At 40.8% G+C, this 16807-nt stretch overlaps 1 protein-coding gene across 4 annotated transcripts in view; it reads left to right on the forward strand.

Annotated features, from left to right (window-relative positions):
* Positions 1-16807, forward strand: part of unc5a (unc-5 netrin receptor A) — a 152176-nt gene that overhangs the window by 103911 nt on the left and 31458 nt on the right. For 2 of the 4 annotated variants that reach the window (XM_041990681.1, XM_041990682.1), the window contains exons 3-6: positions 3352-3495; positions 5088-5191; positions 6348-6528; positions 11686-11853. In XM_041990681.1, the coding sequence (XP_041846615.1) occupies positions 3352-3495; positions 5088-5191; positions 6348-6528; positions 11686-11853 (597 nt within the window). The remainder of the gene's footprint in view (positions 1-3351; positions 3496-5087; positions 5192-6347; positions 6529-11685; positions 11854-16807) is intronic. The other 2 variants (XM_041990683.1, XM_041990684.1) reach the window with 1 other exon arrangement.

Here is a 16807-nt window from a genome sequence, read left to right on the forward strand (position 1 = left end):
TACACCAGGGTTCCAGCTTTAAGTGTGACATACGGTGTCTATAACATAATCACCCTTTAAATGTTTTTTTTTACTGGAATTTTACTGAGATGTGGGATATGAATTAATTTAAATGTCTGCAGAGCAAACCTTAGGCTGAGGGAATTGTGCCATGTTCAATTTGCAGGAATGTTTAGTGCATGCTTAGCGTCTTGCAGGAAAGGAAGTACAAATTTCCCCTCACTCTTTTTATGACCAAACAGCTTTGAGGCTGCTGAGGATGCTAATTCTATATAGACATAATTGTACCAGAAAGTTTTCTATAAATCAGTAATCATTTCTAAGCGATCATAAAGTTTTGTTTTACCTACTCTCTTACAAATAAAGCAAACCTTAAATTACAACTTGTCCCATCACTATTAACTGCAATAAGATTCATATTTTGTTCACAAAGTGATGAGATTATTTTGTCCTAGTTATTAATTGGAGTGAAATTGGACAGAGTGGCTCAGAGGAGTATTACTGGAAGGTGTCAGGCACAGAAAGCAGGTAATTACAGAGACAGGAAGAGATAAGGAAACGGAATGCAATTAGCCTGGCAAGCAAAGCTTCAAATTGCTCTTCTTTGGATTTCTCACCTCAGGTTGCTATTGTTCATGGTTTGCATCTCCATATGAATCTTTAGTCCTTTCACCCTCTAACTCAAAGAGAAAGGGAGGCTTGCATTAATCACATGAATTCAGCAAGTAACATAACGCTGCTGTCGGGCAAAAACCTCCTATGTCCAAAATTCGTGATTTTTGTTTTCCTTCATAAATCAGTACTATTGGTCACCCTTTATGTCTGTCTGTTGTTTTACAAATATTTAACCAAAGATATATGATTTAAACACAATGCAAAGTTTGATGACATTATGTCCAGTTATTGTAAAACCATACAGTTTTTTTCATTTTTTGAAAAATTATACTTTTAGAGATAGGAGGTTTTTGCCCGACAGCAGCGATAAGTAACATAATACAGTAAGAAGAGCCTGGACACCACTTACTGTCAGATTTCAGATGTATATATTAAACTGTATTTCCTCATCTTGTGCACAGTTTGTGCACAAACTGCTGCAAACTTATAGCATGCCCATCAGTTACTTTTTGCCCTTTACATGAAAAACTGGAAGGATTTCTCAAGTTTAGTTTTAACTTCCAGGTTTGGGGCCATTCTGTATATCGATTGAAAAGTTTACGCTCTGCAAATGTGCTGTGATTAAATTCATGCATCCTTCATGTGCATTTCAGGAATTATCAACCAAAACATAATGTTTGTACTGTATAACAGAAAGAATAAAAAGGAATAAATCAATTTGCTTTTAATCCTTTCCCTTGTGTAGAAGCTGTGATTGGCACATTTCTAAACGACTGGCAAATAAATAATTCATAATGAGTGAAAAATAATTTTATTATTTTCTGTGAAAGTGTATACAAAATGTAAAAGAATAAGCTTTATCTCCTAACAATGTATGTATAAACTATTAATCTTTTCCCACTTGTGAATACAATGGTGTTCTTTTTTTTTTTAATCCTTTAAGGGGAAAGCCAAATCAGTCATGCTGCTGATTTGAAGGAGAAAAAAAGGCATTTCTTCTGCTCCACTTGTTCATTCTCTGCTGTGTCCATTTAGTTACTTTATCCACATGTTTTGGCTTTTAGGTGCTCTATCAGCCTGTGATAATAAAAAAAAAAAAAAAACTCTCAGTCCACACTCACACACATCATCACATAAACACACCTAAAAAAAAGACCTTGACTTTGGAGAGACAAAAGGAGTAAATGAGGGTCTCTCAGTCCAGCTTTCTTTTTGAAATTAATCAGTTTCTGACCTGTTTTGGTAGAAAAATATAAAAGTAATGAAATCCAGTTTTTATATCACCATTTTGTACTTCTGAAATGAGCTGCTCATGAAGCACATACATGAACATGTTGGTGGAAACTCATACACAGCACGGGGTGTTGTTGATGCTCCGAGTGGTGCTCCAGGGCTGGATTCCCAGCACATGTAGTCACATTTGCTGTGATCACATATAGCAAAATCTGCCGCACTTAGACACTAATACATGGCGGTCTGCCAGTGACCCTCACAGCTACTTATCACTGTGTGTGGCTGCCGCTGGCGATGGAGGCGCTCCACTTTCCTCCCCAACAGCTCATGTCACCGTACGGCCAGCCTGCACTCACACAGGCCTGCACAGAGCATCCGAGATTTTGGATATAATTGTTTCCAAAAACAAACGAAACAAGAAAAAAAAAAAAACATCATGTTTGGTTTGATGCATCATAACAGCTGTATGTAACTGCTGTATAGGCTTGGTTTCATGGCAGGTACCGCTTCAGTCTGGAGCCGGAAATGATCAGTCCAGACAGATCAAGTGTGTCAGTAGAGAGTAAGAGTGTCACAAAGTGCTTTTATGCAAATGAAAGTTGAAGAGAGGCTCCTGGTTGAATTTGAATATACTGGACTGTGTTTGCTTCTTCCGTCAGTCTCCAGGACGTGTCCTCTGTGACTTAAAAACGTTCTCTGTTCATATAAATGCTTCCCTCCAAAACAAAAAATATGAAATGGAGAGGAAGCTTTAAGCTCAGGAACAAAAATCAGAGCGAAGACACAGAGGTGCATGTGGAGGGGATCAAGGTCGCAGCTTAATATACTAAAGAAATACCTCTAGATTTCAAATCTCAACTATAGGGGCAAAGGGAAATGAAATGAGGAGTGCTTCTCAATAAAAAAAAAGGGGGGAAAAAAACATGGACTGACAATACGACAAAACTGCATCATCTGGATAGTTTAACAGAATGAATTTAGTCACAATTTTGTCTTGTTTTTACTTGTCTTTCTTTCCTCTAGAAGAGCAATAAAGCTATTTTTACCATGCGTTACAGCAGCATCTCCTATATCAACCCTGTTGTGAAAATGTTTTGTAGATTGTGAACTCTCCCCTTCTCCTTCCTCCTACAAAGTATTTTTGTTTGCAGTGTTTGTTTAGCACTTCCGTGTTCTTTCCCCACTGTTGCCGTTTTAACGCCCTGCAAATTTACACCAAGGATAACTGTGAGGCTCTCATCTCATTTTCCTCAGTTAACAAGCACTCTGTTTATATATGATTATGGTTTCCTGTTTATTCTGCCAGGCTTCTTTTTTATTTTTTCAAAATTACTTTGCTGATTTAGTTCAAGGTACAAAATTCTCCAAAGGTTTCAGTTTAGCTAATTTGTTTTTCTCTCTGTCATTTAACTCTTCTTGTGGGCATGTAAGCCGACAAGGATTAGCCTCTTTCAGACCCCATGTTCACCATTTTAACTGTTGTGTCTTTGCTTGTTTTTGCAGCACTGCCAGTCATGCAGGTGACGATTGAAATTACCAGACAGCAGGTGGAGAAGATCTTCGGCCTCGATGAGTACTGGTGTCAATGCGTCGCCTGGAGCACCACCGGAACCCAGAAGAGCCAGAAAGCGTACATCAGGATTGCTTGTAAGTGCACTTCAAAATTATCTCAGTGTCAGATGCATGAGCTGCCTAACAAGGTGCTGACATATTGTGTGTTTCAGTTATTTATAAGAGGGTATTTGCAGGATCTTGTTTGAGAGAGAAAGATTAGTAAGGGACTGACTTTCATTTAACAATTAACTCAGAGCATTACGATCGGTTGTACCACAGAGTTTAGTAAAAAAGATCTTCCTGTGTTTCTACTTATAAGACAAAAATATCACACCATGGAAGGGGAAAGTAGAAAATAATGCATCTGCATGAAAGCAGTTTAAAAAAAAAAGTGTAACACTGAATTTGGGTATTCATGAGCATATTTTTCACAAGCTACAGTATATCAGCAATAATCCCTGTGAAAGTAACTAGAATAAAAACAGATTTGAAATTTATTGCTGTGCAGCAATCATAAATCTGTCTGGGGAACACAGACACATCCCTCGCTGCAGCCTCAAAAGCTTTATTAGAAGGAGCCATTTTACATTTGAGCATTTTAAAGCATTCTGTGTATTAATTCCCACATAAATATGTATTATTCTAGACAGAGCCAAACGCAGCGCAGTCTCTGAGCCACCAGGCATTTTGAAAACACACATTCATTATCTACCCTTGTTAAAGAGCTTAGAAAAAATCTGATAGATGTAAGATAAGAACACACACATGCTCTAATAGCAGCGTATAAACACACATTCCTGATATTCATGCACTCCCCATATTAATCTCATGCTTTGGAGCCTTTTGGGACCGCTACATCTAAAGCCTTCTCCAGTCCTTTGGTATTGGCTTTACTTAAATTCTGTGTTGTCAAACCGTCTGCTTTCTTTAATATATCTGTCAGTATGATTAGTCAGGACAGGCTCAACATCGGTTTAAAAGAATTCACAAAAACCCAAAACAGTAACACATTGCTTCCCTCCGTGTCAAAACGTGGGGTGAACACATGATATTTGCACCACCCCACCAGATAGAAGCAGCCTGCCCAGCTAATCTAGTACAAATAGACCTACAGTTATATTCCCCACAAGGAGCAAATACTGCCACTTTTACCTGTGTAATTCACAGCCGGGGCTTACAGACAAATATATGGCAGGACTTGGTGCAGCAGTAAGAGTGCTCAATGAGACGTAATGTGAAGCCCCATGCAGTCAGCCAGGCTTGCAGGAGCTCTTGTCCAGCCGCCTCAGGGCTTTGTTTTCGTGTGGCTGCTCCAAGCCGTCATACAGATGGAGGCTGGAGGCTGGCGGATGCCGGAGAGAGCAGGGTGGGTGGGAGTGAGGGGTAATGCAATTGCTTTTGCTCGATGCCGGTCCCTCTGGCAGCAGACAAACATCTCTGAACCAGCCAGGCAGCCTGTAATAAGCAACATAGTTGGTGCCACAGATCCCACTGCAGCTTAGGGGCCAACTAGAGTCCGACATGCTCAGTGAGGCCATGGGTGGACATTTCAAGAGTGGAATTTAGAAACATTACCTGGCCTTTTTTTTTTTTTTTTTTAAATGGAAGGATTTCTTTCAAATGTCACTAACTCTTAGAAATATCCTAATTGGTTATGTTTCCTCCCCCATATTTACGTCTGCAAGACCTGAGAAAGAACTTTGAGGAGGAGCCGCAGGGTAAAGAGGTGGCATTGGACCAGGAGGTGTTACTGCGCTGCCATCCCCCCGAGGGAGTGCCACAAGCCGAGGTGAGACACAGATACAGCAGATATTTATAGGCTCACATCCTGCATCTGTTAACCCTTTCCCCACCAGGAGGACAAAGATTAAAAAGTGGATTCGGCTTAGATTCACAACATCTCCACCATTCCACCAGGGAACAGACAACTCTGTACAGATAAATTACACCTCTAATTATTCTCCATTATTGATTTATTATCTGTCTTACATCTTTGAGAAGCCATACATCACATCATCTGCTTGCATCATTCAGGATAGTCTTGGAGGCTTAGCTCCTCCTTTGGCATCTCTAAAGACCTATTTATAATTGGGTCTATTTGCCTCACTCTCTGTCCTTATCTTGCTCTGTGTCTCTGCTGTTCCTGCACACAGTGTCTCTCATAAGCACTCTTGTTCTGTTGACGTCCCTCCTCGTCCCTCACTGGTGTGTCTGTGTTTAGAGGACCAGAGTGGAACCAGCTGTTTTACCTCGTGTGCTGCATCCTCCCAGTCCCAGATAGGCACTAACTGCTCTAATAACAACGCAACAGGAGCTCAAGCTAGCCACTCAGACAGCCCAGAGACCAGAGACAGTAGACGAGCCAATCACAGCTCAACAGTGTGGGGACAGTTTGCAGAGAAATTGGAAGGAAGGTGCCAACTGCAGTTCAGCAGAAAAGAACATCAGAGCAGAAGTCACCATGGGAGAAAACAGAGAAAGTGCACAAAAGGAAGAAAGTCCAATTACATGCGGTATCGCAACTGGCAGTAATACCAACAACAATGCTGCCATACCATTGCTTCTCTTGAGACAGCACAAGGTCAAGTGAGAGCAGAAAAACAAGCAAGCCACGCTGAAAGTACACTGGGAAAGGAATAACATCAGTTCTGGCTTTTGCACGTAAATGCAGAAACTACACAAAGCATTGTAGTCTTTGTTCACAGACCACCGACAGCTGAAGAGAAGTCCAGCAGCTACAGAGTAGACGTTGCTGCTGTAAAGCAATAAATATACACATCAGTAAAATATATATGTGAATTCTTATGTTTTTTTCTGTCTGATTTCATCAGAAAAGAAAAACATGTCCTTGCATGTGCAAGTGTCACATCAACGTGCCCGGCTGCTTTAGACCATTTCTGTGGCGTTTCAGGGAAATTTGACCGATCCTATATATTTATTTTCAGGTGGAGTGGCAGAGAAACGAGGATGTGATCGACCCAGGGAGTGACCCCAATTTCTTCATCACGGCTGACCATAATCTTGTCATCAAAAAAGCCCGACTGGCTGACACAGGCAACTACACATGCGTGGCCAAAAACATTGTTGCTCGCCGCAAAAGCACCTCTGCCACAGTCCTGGTCTATGGTAGGTGATGATAACTTCTTTTAACAGAAGTCAAAGAGCTGCACCAAAGGTCCAGGCTCAATTTATCTGCAAAGTATACAAACCTTACAGCTCAGAAGAATAGTTTTGTGTTTGCATCTGTTATTCCTCATTTACACATTAACCCCTGCATGCTCTCTTCTATCAAACATATCTGGATGCACATCTTCACCCACTATTATGTTCAGATGTAGTTGCACTAAATGCAAAATACACTGTAACAAGTATGTGGCATAACATTACAGCTTGCACACAATAGCTTTATTTTTATTTTTTTCCAAGCAATGAATTACAATAGTAAGTCTTTCACATTAGTGAAATATACTGGCAGCCACTCTGACAAAGCTGGCAATCTCTGATGTCATGGCTACCATCTTCCTCTGTTGTGGATCCAGTTAGAGAAGAGAAATAGAATTAAAAGCAAACTGTAAATAATGCCTTGGCTTGATAAGCACACTGACCTTTATTAAAATGCAGAGAAACACCATGTTTCCGATCACAGAGGATTCCACTGATGCTGGCACTATGAAAGCCTCCATGCATTACAGCCTCTTTTAACTTGCAGCTGCATGCAAACAGGACACAGAAATCACGTGGGGATAATAATGAAAATCACTTTGTGAATGAGAAAGGTAGAATTTGGCACAATGTCTGACACATCGTCTGTTTTTATTTTGGTTGCCCAGGAAAAAAAGAAGAGATTTTACAGAGGGCTGTAAAGGCAGGGCGCTACCCTACAAATAGGGCTGCAACTAATGACTATTCTGATGGTCGATTAGTCACCGACTATTAAAACGACTAGTCGACCAATCGGATTATGTATCTCATGATTATTATATATGGATCTTATTTCAATTTCAGCTTTGAAATCTTGCATGAGGTTGTTAAGTAAGTTCGACGTGCCTCCTCTTTAAATGTTCGAGCATTGCAGACGTACTTCCGTGGTACACAAGGGCCGCTTTACAAATCTCACATGTATTTAATTTATTTTGTAAGTTTAACGTGAAGTTATCCCACACTTTTAACGTTCTCCGCCGCGGTTTTCCTCCCTGCTCCGCCACCATATTTTTCCCCTGACGGACTTTATGGCGCATGTGCAACTCTCAGCAGAGATAAAAAAAGAAAGAAGACGATGTCTCGTTCTATATTTTTTCCCCTCTTTGCGCATGTGCATTGTGCAACTCTCAGCAGAGATAGGATTAGAAGACGATGTCTCACTCTGTAGTTTTTTTTTTTTTTTTTTTTTTTGCCGACAATAGTCGATGGCTAAATTCATTGTCGACTATTTTTATTGTCGACTATTGTCGACAACGTCGACTAATCGTTGCAGCCCTACCCACAAATGAATCTTTTTCCCTTGTGTCCTTGTCTAAGTAAAATATAACAAACTAACAACCTAGCGATGGTGTGTTATTTGTTCAAACTTAGGTTATAGCTTTATATTAAATGTATACTTAAGATTTATGCTTTGCAGTTTTTCAAACTTTCCAAGAGTTGTGCTGGATGAAGTGACACTGCAGTCAGTCACCAAACAAAGCAAGAAATGAAAGAAACAACTGTTCATGGATTGTTATGTAGTGGTTTCATCTTCAAGCAATAGAAAACAATTCCTCAGAACTACATTACTCCAAGCAAGGGTAAATTTACTCTGGTAAATTTGAAGTGAAAGTGGACATTCTGTTGACTGAGCGTCAAAGTGTGTGGGAAAAACATCAACACAATAAAATGGCCATTTAAACTGATGGCTGTGTTTTTAGACCCTTGTGTTGTCACAGACAGAAGTTGTACTCTTTGCTGAAAGATTGCAGTCACAGAAATTTTAAATACAGCAACAAAATAAACTTCAGACTGAATATCTGTTCGAAATGTAAGTAAAATCACCACCAAATAGCCTGAGAAGTTTTTCAGTATTTTGGATTTTGTCCCATAAATTATGAAGTAAAGGAAATTACAGACATTCCAAGACAGACTTGACTGTTGTGTTGGAGGAGCTCAGAGGAAGAAACAGAGTCAGCAGCTGTGTGACTTTTTGTATTTAGATATTCAAATAAAAGTGTGTTTGTTTATTTAACATTTTTTCAAACTTTATTTTAGGGAAAAGTAACAGCCTCAGTCTCTGCAGAGAATCACACCACCATTCACTATTATACGTTTCAAGATCTGTTTGAAAGGTTTATCTTTCATATTTATTTATTCTTTATGTATTTTTTATTTATTATGGACATTGTATGGTCAAAAGTATTTAACTGTTGAAAAATTACTACTCTGAGAATTGCAGCTTTTGCAACAACAAAGAGCAATGAAACTTTTTCAGCATTAGAATAAAATGAAATTTACAAATGTGTGATCTGTGTAAGTTATTTGTAATTAAAAAAATGTAGAGCAAATAAGATTAAATTTAAAAACAACAATAATGATGATGAAAAATAAATTGACACAAAAAGTAAGTCTGTATTTGTATTTCTCCCCGTTAATAATACAAATTGGTGTACATTGATGGAAAGCTGGATTAGAGACCTTTAAAATGAGGTATAACTTGTTAGGATTGTGTTTCTGTGGGATGAGCAACACAGCTAAACATGTGGGTGGTGCCTTCAAAATCCCCTGCAATATTTTACTGTTGATACTGGTCACTCTAGCACAAGCAGTACACCCAAGATGGTCCCGCAAGTGTTCATTTGGGTTGACTTATGGTCTCACAGCCGGCCAGTCCATCCGCTCCATTTCCAAATTCTGGAGTTACTCTGATGATCCTGGATCTGTGGGAGAAAGTGTTGTCATCCTGGGGGATGGAGTTATGTCATAGATTCTGGAGATATGGGATCACCACTGGCTCCGTCTCATTCCGATATGTCTATCAATTATTAGGTGCCAGTTATTCATCTGACACTGGCACACACCTGGTAGCAATTGAATCTCAAAACAAGAGTGAATACCAAGAGGAGAATACAGTTGGCATATTTTTATTTGCTTTGCACCACTCACACGTTTAACTGTGCTGCTCATTCCACAGAAGCACATTCCTTACTAGCTGGACATTGTTATGAAGGTGACTAATCAGGCTTTCCAGCTATGTATAATAGAGTATTGCTGCCATTAAATTCAATATTCACATACAGTTCCTGGAAAAAGTCATGGAATCGTCCCACTTGGAAAATGTTTTTAATTACAATAATTACAACTTTTTGCGAAAATTATCAGTTATAATAAAGGAAAAGAAACATAATCCAATTGTGGTCCATAAAAAAAAGCCCGTATATTTTACCAGCAGTTTTAGATTCTTCAACATGACACGTCATTTTTCTACATTTAAACTAAAAGGAAATTGTTGAATCATCTTTAACAAAAGGAATGTTATGTAATGTAGACACCAGCAGTGATTATGTCTTATATCACTGCACTTCTTCTTCTTCTTCTTCTTCTTCTTCTTCTTCTTCTTCTTCTTCTTCTTCTTCTTTTTCTTTTTTTTCTTTTTTTTGTTAAACTGTGCAAACTTTGAGTTTTTTATTGCTGTAATTGTAGCTCACAGCTGAGGAGTTCATTATCACTGTACGCAACTGAAATCACTTTGAAGCATTCGGTTAAAACATGCATTATCATGCACTACTCTGGGCTTCAAGTATAAAACTATGAGGAGCTAAATTGTGCCTCTTGTTGATTGTAATTGATTAGTTTGTTGTTAGAAGAAATTTAGAGTCAAATTTACTGCAGGGGCAAGAGCACTCACACTCTCAAAACAATTGTTTGCCTTAATTACATTGTCAGACCATCACTTTCACACATTGAAAACTAAACAGCTCACATGTTCAACTTCTTCCATTTAAATGTGTGTGATAAGATTTAAGTGTATTACTGGGGTAGAGGAAGAACTGTTCTAAAAGGAAAAGAAAAAATAATTTAACTGGAAGCATCTCAGCCTAGCATGCTAGTTAATCTACCTAGCTGTAGCAAGTCATAATAACCGCTACTTTTCAATGGGAGTTCAACGGGGGGCCAGAGATGCATTTTAACAAGGCCTGGCTGGTGTGACTGCACTCTGTGCTAAGAGGTAATCAGGGGCCGAGTTGCCTGGCAATTTACCTCACTGTGGCGAGCAATCAATTGCGTAGAGAGGGCAAGGAAATGATTCAGCCACGACAAGCACATGGGAGAGTTAGGGGGCGAATTAGGAAAGGAGTATGTGCAGACAGGGAACGACAGTGCTATTCAGGTCAATAAATCAGGAATCTTTGTACCTTATAAGCTAAGGGAAATGTAGTAGACGCAGGGACGGAACCTGCATGATTTGATGTAATTACCTGCCACAATTGAGAGACACTATATAGCATCAATTATGTGCAAATTGATAGTTAAGGCATAGAACATGAGCGCTGGTTCAGGAAGTGGTTGCAATAAAAGAAATTCAGTGTGCAGAGTTTGTGTTTAAGTTTGTGTTTATGTTTGAAACTAAAAGTTTCAAACATAAAAGAGGAACAAATTATACAGAGGTGCTCTCTACCATTCAAGGCACACTTGAGTTTAAAGAATGACTTGTAGTGGTGTGAAATCAGCGGTGAATGTGTGAAGGACATTTCGATTTGCTGGGAAAACCATGTTACCGTGTAGCTATTTTTCAGTTGTGAGTTGGCATTTCCAAGGAGCAGGTGTTGTTTTTTTATGCATGTATGACCATGAGCAGTGGCTTTAAAGGGCACAGCTTTACAGTGATTATATTCTGACTTTATAATGAGTGTTTTGTGTTATGTTTTTGCATAATGGCAAAATTAGGATTTTTCAAAATGTTCACTGGTTACTTTGCAGCAACTCCCTTTTTTAGGGTAAAAGATGGCAAGCTGTCAGATTATTTTCTGCTCCCTGTTGAAGCCGTTTTGTTTTCACTGCATTTGGCTGTAATTCCAGCTCATGCACAGGAAGCAGCCCCCTCTGCTCCTACTCTTCCATGTGCTCACCTTGCAGTGCAGAACCAAGGAGTGTAAAAGCAGTCACGATTTTTCTACCACAGCGCACGTCTTTTCCTTTCTGCATGTCGGGTAATCCTGGCTGCTCTGTCCCCTCATTCATCCATCCCTCCTTCCAACCTTCCCTCTACCTCACCTTTCCATCCCACCCCCCCACCTTTCCTTGGCGCCGGTCTGACAGTCAACGGCGGCTGGTCCACGTGGACCACCTGGTCGTCCTGCAGTGCTGTGTGTGGGCGTGGCTGGCAGAAGAGGAGCCGGAGCTGCACCAATCCCACGCCACTGAATGGAGGCACATCCTGTGAGGGGCAGAACGTCCAGAAAAGTGCCTGTGTGGCCACCTGTCCAGGTAACTCCCAGGCAACCCTGTTTGTCCTGCGGCGCTTGGCTTCCTGTGGCTTCCTTTTTGCATTTTTTTGCATCTTGAAGTCATCAAATCATCTTTATTTTGGCCACTCTTTAACACCAGCACTTTGTAGTGTTTGTAGTTTTTTTTTTTTTTAGATGACAGCCTTTTGTTGCTTACTGCAATTAGATCGCTTACACTGCAATGTCAGAGACTAAAGCCTTAAAAATAAGGTGTTATCATCCTACAGGTGATTTATTATCACACTTTGTACATATACCTCTTTATCATCTGCCCCGTGCACCGACCCAGCTTGTATTTCAGAAACATTTCTGCTTGAAGAGACATGGTCCAAGCCATGGTATTGTGTGACACCAACTAGTACATTTGTTATTATTTGCAGCTCAAGCTGTGTAGTGAATATGGGCAATAAAAAGCTGAGTTATGGTGGCTTGCATGCCATGTTTACGTGAGAAGAGTTGAGGGCATTTCATTTGCTAGCTCGGTTTCCCTTGTGAGAGCATCGAAGAGGCATAGAGTTGTCCTGCCTGATAGTGAGCAACACATATTGATCTCTTGGAGCCTGAGATGGAAGTCAAGCTGCCTCATTTGCAGTCCCACATTAGCCCCCCTGACAGGGGGAGATGAGAGGAGGACAGGAAAACAGAGGTGTAAGGTGGAAGCAGGGAAAGAGACAGATGGAATCAGATACAAGGTAAGAAAGAACAAAGGCAAAGAGAGAAACAACAGGAGCAATGAGAGAGGAGAGAAAGCCTGAGTGATTGTATATAAGCTGGATGTTTGGCTGAGAGCAGATCGGTGCGAGGACAGACGGCCAGGACGCTGTAGCCATGATGACCGCAGGAGAAATCTCCCACGCTCAGTAAATAGCTGAAAAGGAAATACAACACCTCTGGCAGTGGCAGCTTCTCCCTGCCTAAAACAAAGGTTATCTTCCTCAGTGAATCAGGGTGTTGTGTTACTCATCTCCCATGTAAAGACATCACTAGATGTCAAGCATGAATGTAAGTAACATGGCCCACTGGAATACAGCAGGAGGAAGACAAAAGAAACAGAAATGTGCAACGCAGCATTGGGATCTGGAAGGAATTGAAATTATTGGAGCTGGGGCAACTGGTAATGGAATTAGAATTAGAGGGGTGTCCAGGGATGCTTGACATTCCTCCACAGCAAAGCAGGGTACTGACCTCCATGAGCTTAAAGAGATTAATGTCAGTCCAAGCTGCTATTGTTAGACCAAACTCCTCCCTCCTCAATTTCTCTTACTCCACAAGGAGAAAAAGTGTGTAATTCCAGCAATTGGGATGCTGAGGCAAAAACTCTTTTATGTCCTGTGAACACATTCTACAGAGATTTCAAGAAAGAAAGAACTCTTTTTCCATCTGTTGATGAAGGATGCTAGAACAGCGTGACCCCACTTACACCTGTCAGTGCTGTAGTTTGACAATTGAGTGCAGTCTCTGCCTCCCTGTCTCACTCGTTACCTGTCTGACACCTGTAACATCAGTGGCACAGATAGCCCCAGCTGTCTACACCTACAGAGGGGAGCCCTGAAGGCCAAAGTCCCCCTTACACCAAAATCTGGGGATGATAAGCTGTTGTTTCTAGTCACAAGTGGTACAGAAGTCCCTTGTGTACCCAAAGACATGCCTTTGAAATGCTGGCTGCTCCTGTCCTTTTTGTCACCTACCATCTCTCATATCTCAGCAATGACATCCTTCATATACATAAGAATCTTCGTTTTGATTCAACATGGTTTACAAAGGAATGACTCACCAACCTGAAAGCATGAATGCAGACTCTCATAGTCACAATCAGGAAGGGGCAACAGGCCAGCCTACCAGAGAGGGGAAGGAAATGCATGGGGAGATATAATCCTGCAGATAGACATCATGTTATTCATGCAGACACAGATGACATTTCAATTCAGAAGTAGTGTTCTTTGTTTCTTATGTCAGCTTTGAGAGACATTTCTTTTTCCTTTTCACTGCCTTTGTTTTTGCACTGTTCTAAAAATTACACGATTTAATGCTGGTCTTGTATCAAGACTTCATTAATAATCTAAACTTGAGTTTCTATGTTGATCATAGCTCTCAAGTGCATTGAACTTTCAGCATCAGGGGCTTTGAAATGGGTAACAGGAAACTGGATTTGGGTTAAGCTCCTGATTCTGTGTAGTTTGCAGTTGCAGTCTGTTCTGCTTGTAACGCATTGGTCTTCGGAATTTTGCCGCATTCATTCTTTAGGGATCAAAGATGCTGTCATCTCAATGAGCATTCACTGGTAGCAAATCAGTTTAAATTTGGATTCAACAATATCTAAAAGCTGTAATTTGCTTCTGCATTGCCCGGCCAAGTAGTTACACATATTTCTTGTTGAAATGCCGACGGCCAATTGATGTTCTACATTTAAAAACTAGTAGAACTCCTCCGTAATACCACGGGAGCATATTTTTGTACAGATATAATATATGAGCTTCTACAGACTGACACCATCAGTAACAAAACTCTCCCCACAGCTATCCACAATGGCAGTGACTCTTGTATCTAAATGTGAGCTCCCACTTCTCATTGGAAAAGTGTGAAGCCAGGGAGGCTCATCTGTATTTTTGTCTAACTCTCCAAAGTGTTTAATGAGAGTTGGCGTGGGCTTGTGTGGCAGATCAGATGGGCTCCATGCTGCGAGAGACGCAGGGAGCTGTGGAGGAGGCTGAGGCTAAAGCCTGAGGCTGAGAGCAGAGCAGATCAGCACTTGAGACAGCGAGTAGCCAAACTAGGCAAGAGCTTATCTCCATTTGTCCTTCCCCTCTCTGCCTTCTTATTTTCTTTTCTTTTTCTTTCTTTCCATCCTGGCATGTCCGGGTGAAGTACCCAGCATAATTCTGAAGTCCATCCCTCACCCTCATATTGACTCCTACTCTGCACTGACTTGTGGTCAGAGCCAACAGTCATGGCAAAATGTCAGACCATTTCTAGCTCACATTATCTTAGCCAAAAGCTAATGGTTAGTCTCCAGTTTGGAAGCAGCACGATGACACTTGTATACCACAAATGAAGTGAGCTTTTGTCTGAAATGAGAAAGTAAGATCAAAAAACCTGAAGAGTATTCTAACTTGTGCGAATTGCATAAATATGGTACTGATCCCTCTGGCTTGCCGGAGGAGTCGTGAGAATTGAGCTAGATGTAAAATAAACAGACTTGGGGCTGGTGTATTTGTGTGTGCGTGCTAGTATGCGTGTTTGTGCATGGATGTGAACCCATATGTCAACTTTCTGCACTACAGACAAAAGTCTAATTTGAATAAGAAGTATGTAGTCATACGTTAGCGGATATTGTCATAGATAGCTCTGCAGACTGCATGTTGTATCTACAGAAAAAAGGAGGCTGTGAAAAATAAATGTGGCAGCAATGCACATTAGTTCACAGTGAAAAGATGGTGGCCATCTGGTGACAGCCTTGCATCATTTTTAATCATTTAGTACCATTTGTTTTAGCCCACCCCCTTCATATCTCGCTCTGTCTCATATTGGTTTGTTTCATTTGTTCAGTCACCATAAGGGAGTAAACTCAGCTTTGTTTAGTTATTGATTATAGCCTGAAACAGAGTCAGCAAGAAAAATCAGATTATTTTATCCATATTAAATTAGTCAGTATTACAGATAGATGTTTGATGATTAATCTCTGCTGCATCACCCACTTCTGTGATGTGCACAAATATGTTTTTATCCTTTGAACGCTGGGATTAGAGGCTACTATGTGCATGTGTGTTGACAGGACAGTGGGAGCAGAGGGGTGTCCTGCTGGTCCCAGTGGTACTTGTCCACCTCCTTGTGTTCCCTTCAAGGACACAGAAACCATAGGTACTTGATGTTCTTGGGCTGTGTTCGTCAGCAGCCTTTGTCATTTTGAACAGCAGAGTCTCAAACAGGCCCTCCCACTGACCTGTAAAGAATGGTTGGATTCCTTTTGCTTCTCCCCTTGGCAACATGTCCAAATGGGGGCTTGCCACTGGGTTATTGTATTACTGTCCCTCCTCAGAGACCTGTCTGACCTGAAACCTGTGGTGCCGCATGATTGAAAATCAGCTGTGGTGCCTTTTGCTGTGTTTCTAACAATCTCTTTCGGGGGATTTGATCAGCAAAGCCATGGCTGTGGATTACAGTTTTTTTTGTGTGTGTGTGTGTGTGTGGACTAACAAAGTGAAATCAGGAGGTTTGTTTTTAATTTCTCTATTAGAAGAAGGAAAAGTTTATCTTTTCTTACTTTATAGCATTTATTGTAACTTCTTACTGTCTTATAAAAAGCCTTTTATGCCATCCATATGTTTCTTTGGTTTGTGCAGAGGTGGAAAGCTTCTCAGGGACAGGCAATCAAGGAGTGTTTATGCATCCTCATCTTTCTCTGATTCTCCTCAGCCCTGGGTCACAACACTTGCCTCACATCCAGATTCTCAAAAGCACCTCTGTTTCCATACCAATCTTCTTGTTTGAAAATACTATTTGCATGGCCATTAGTCTTGCTTTGTGGTGGGAAAGAGGAATCGGATTTCATCACCTCATCAGGGCAGATGTTGATCTCATCTCTCTATTTCACTGTGGTGTGAATAAACTGAGGGGCAACATAATATATTCATTAAGATGTAATTCGCTATTCAATCTTTCTCATTCCCAGCCTGGATAATCAGCCCACTGGCCCACGGATGGGTCCACTCAATGCCAAACAAGGACAATTATCTGATTGGTTCTGCTCACTCTGCCAAATGGATCTGACTGCAAAATGCCCAAGCTGTGTCAGCATCCCACCACACACATGTGCTCACACACGAATGCTCTCATGTTCTGTTGCAGTCATTTGAGGACACTCATGGACAAACATACGGGATTGTGTGGGAGCATAGTTCAGTTCACACACTTGGTCTAATTTACTCATGGTGGCT

The sequence above is a fragment of the Melanotaenia boesemani genome, chromosome 7 (assembly GCF_017639745.1).
Source record: "Melanotaenia boesemani isolate fMelBoe1 chromosome 7, fMelBoe1.pri, whole genome shotgun sequence".
Classification (NCBI taxonomy): Eukaryota; Metazoa; Chordata; class Actinopteri; order Atheriniformes; family Melanotaeniidae; genus Melanotaenia; species Melanotaenia boesemani.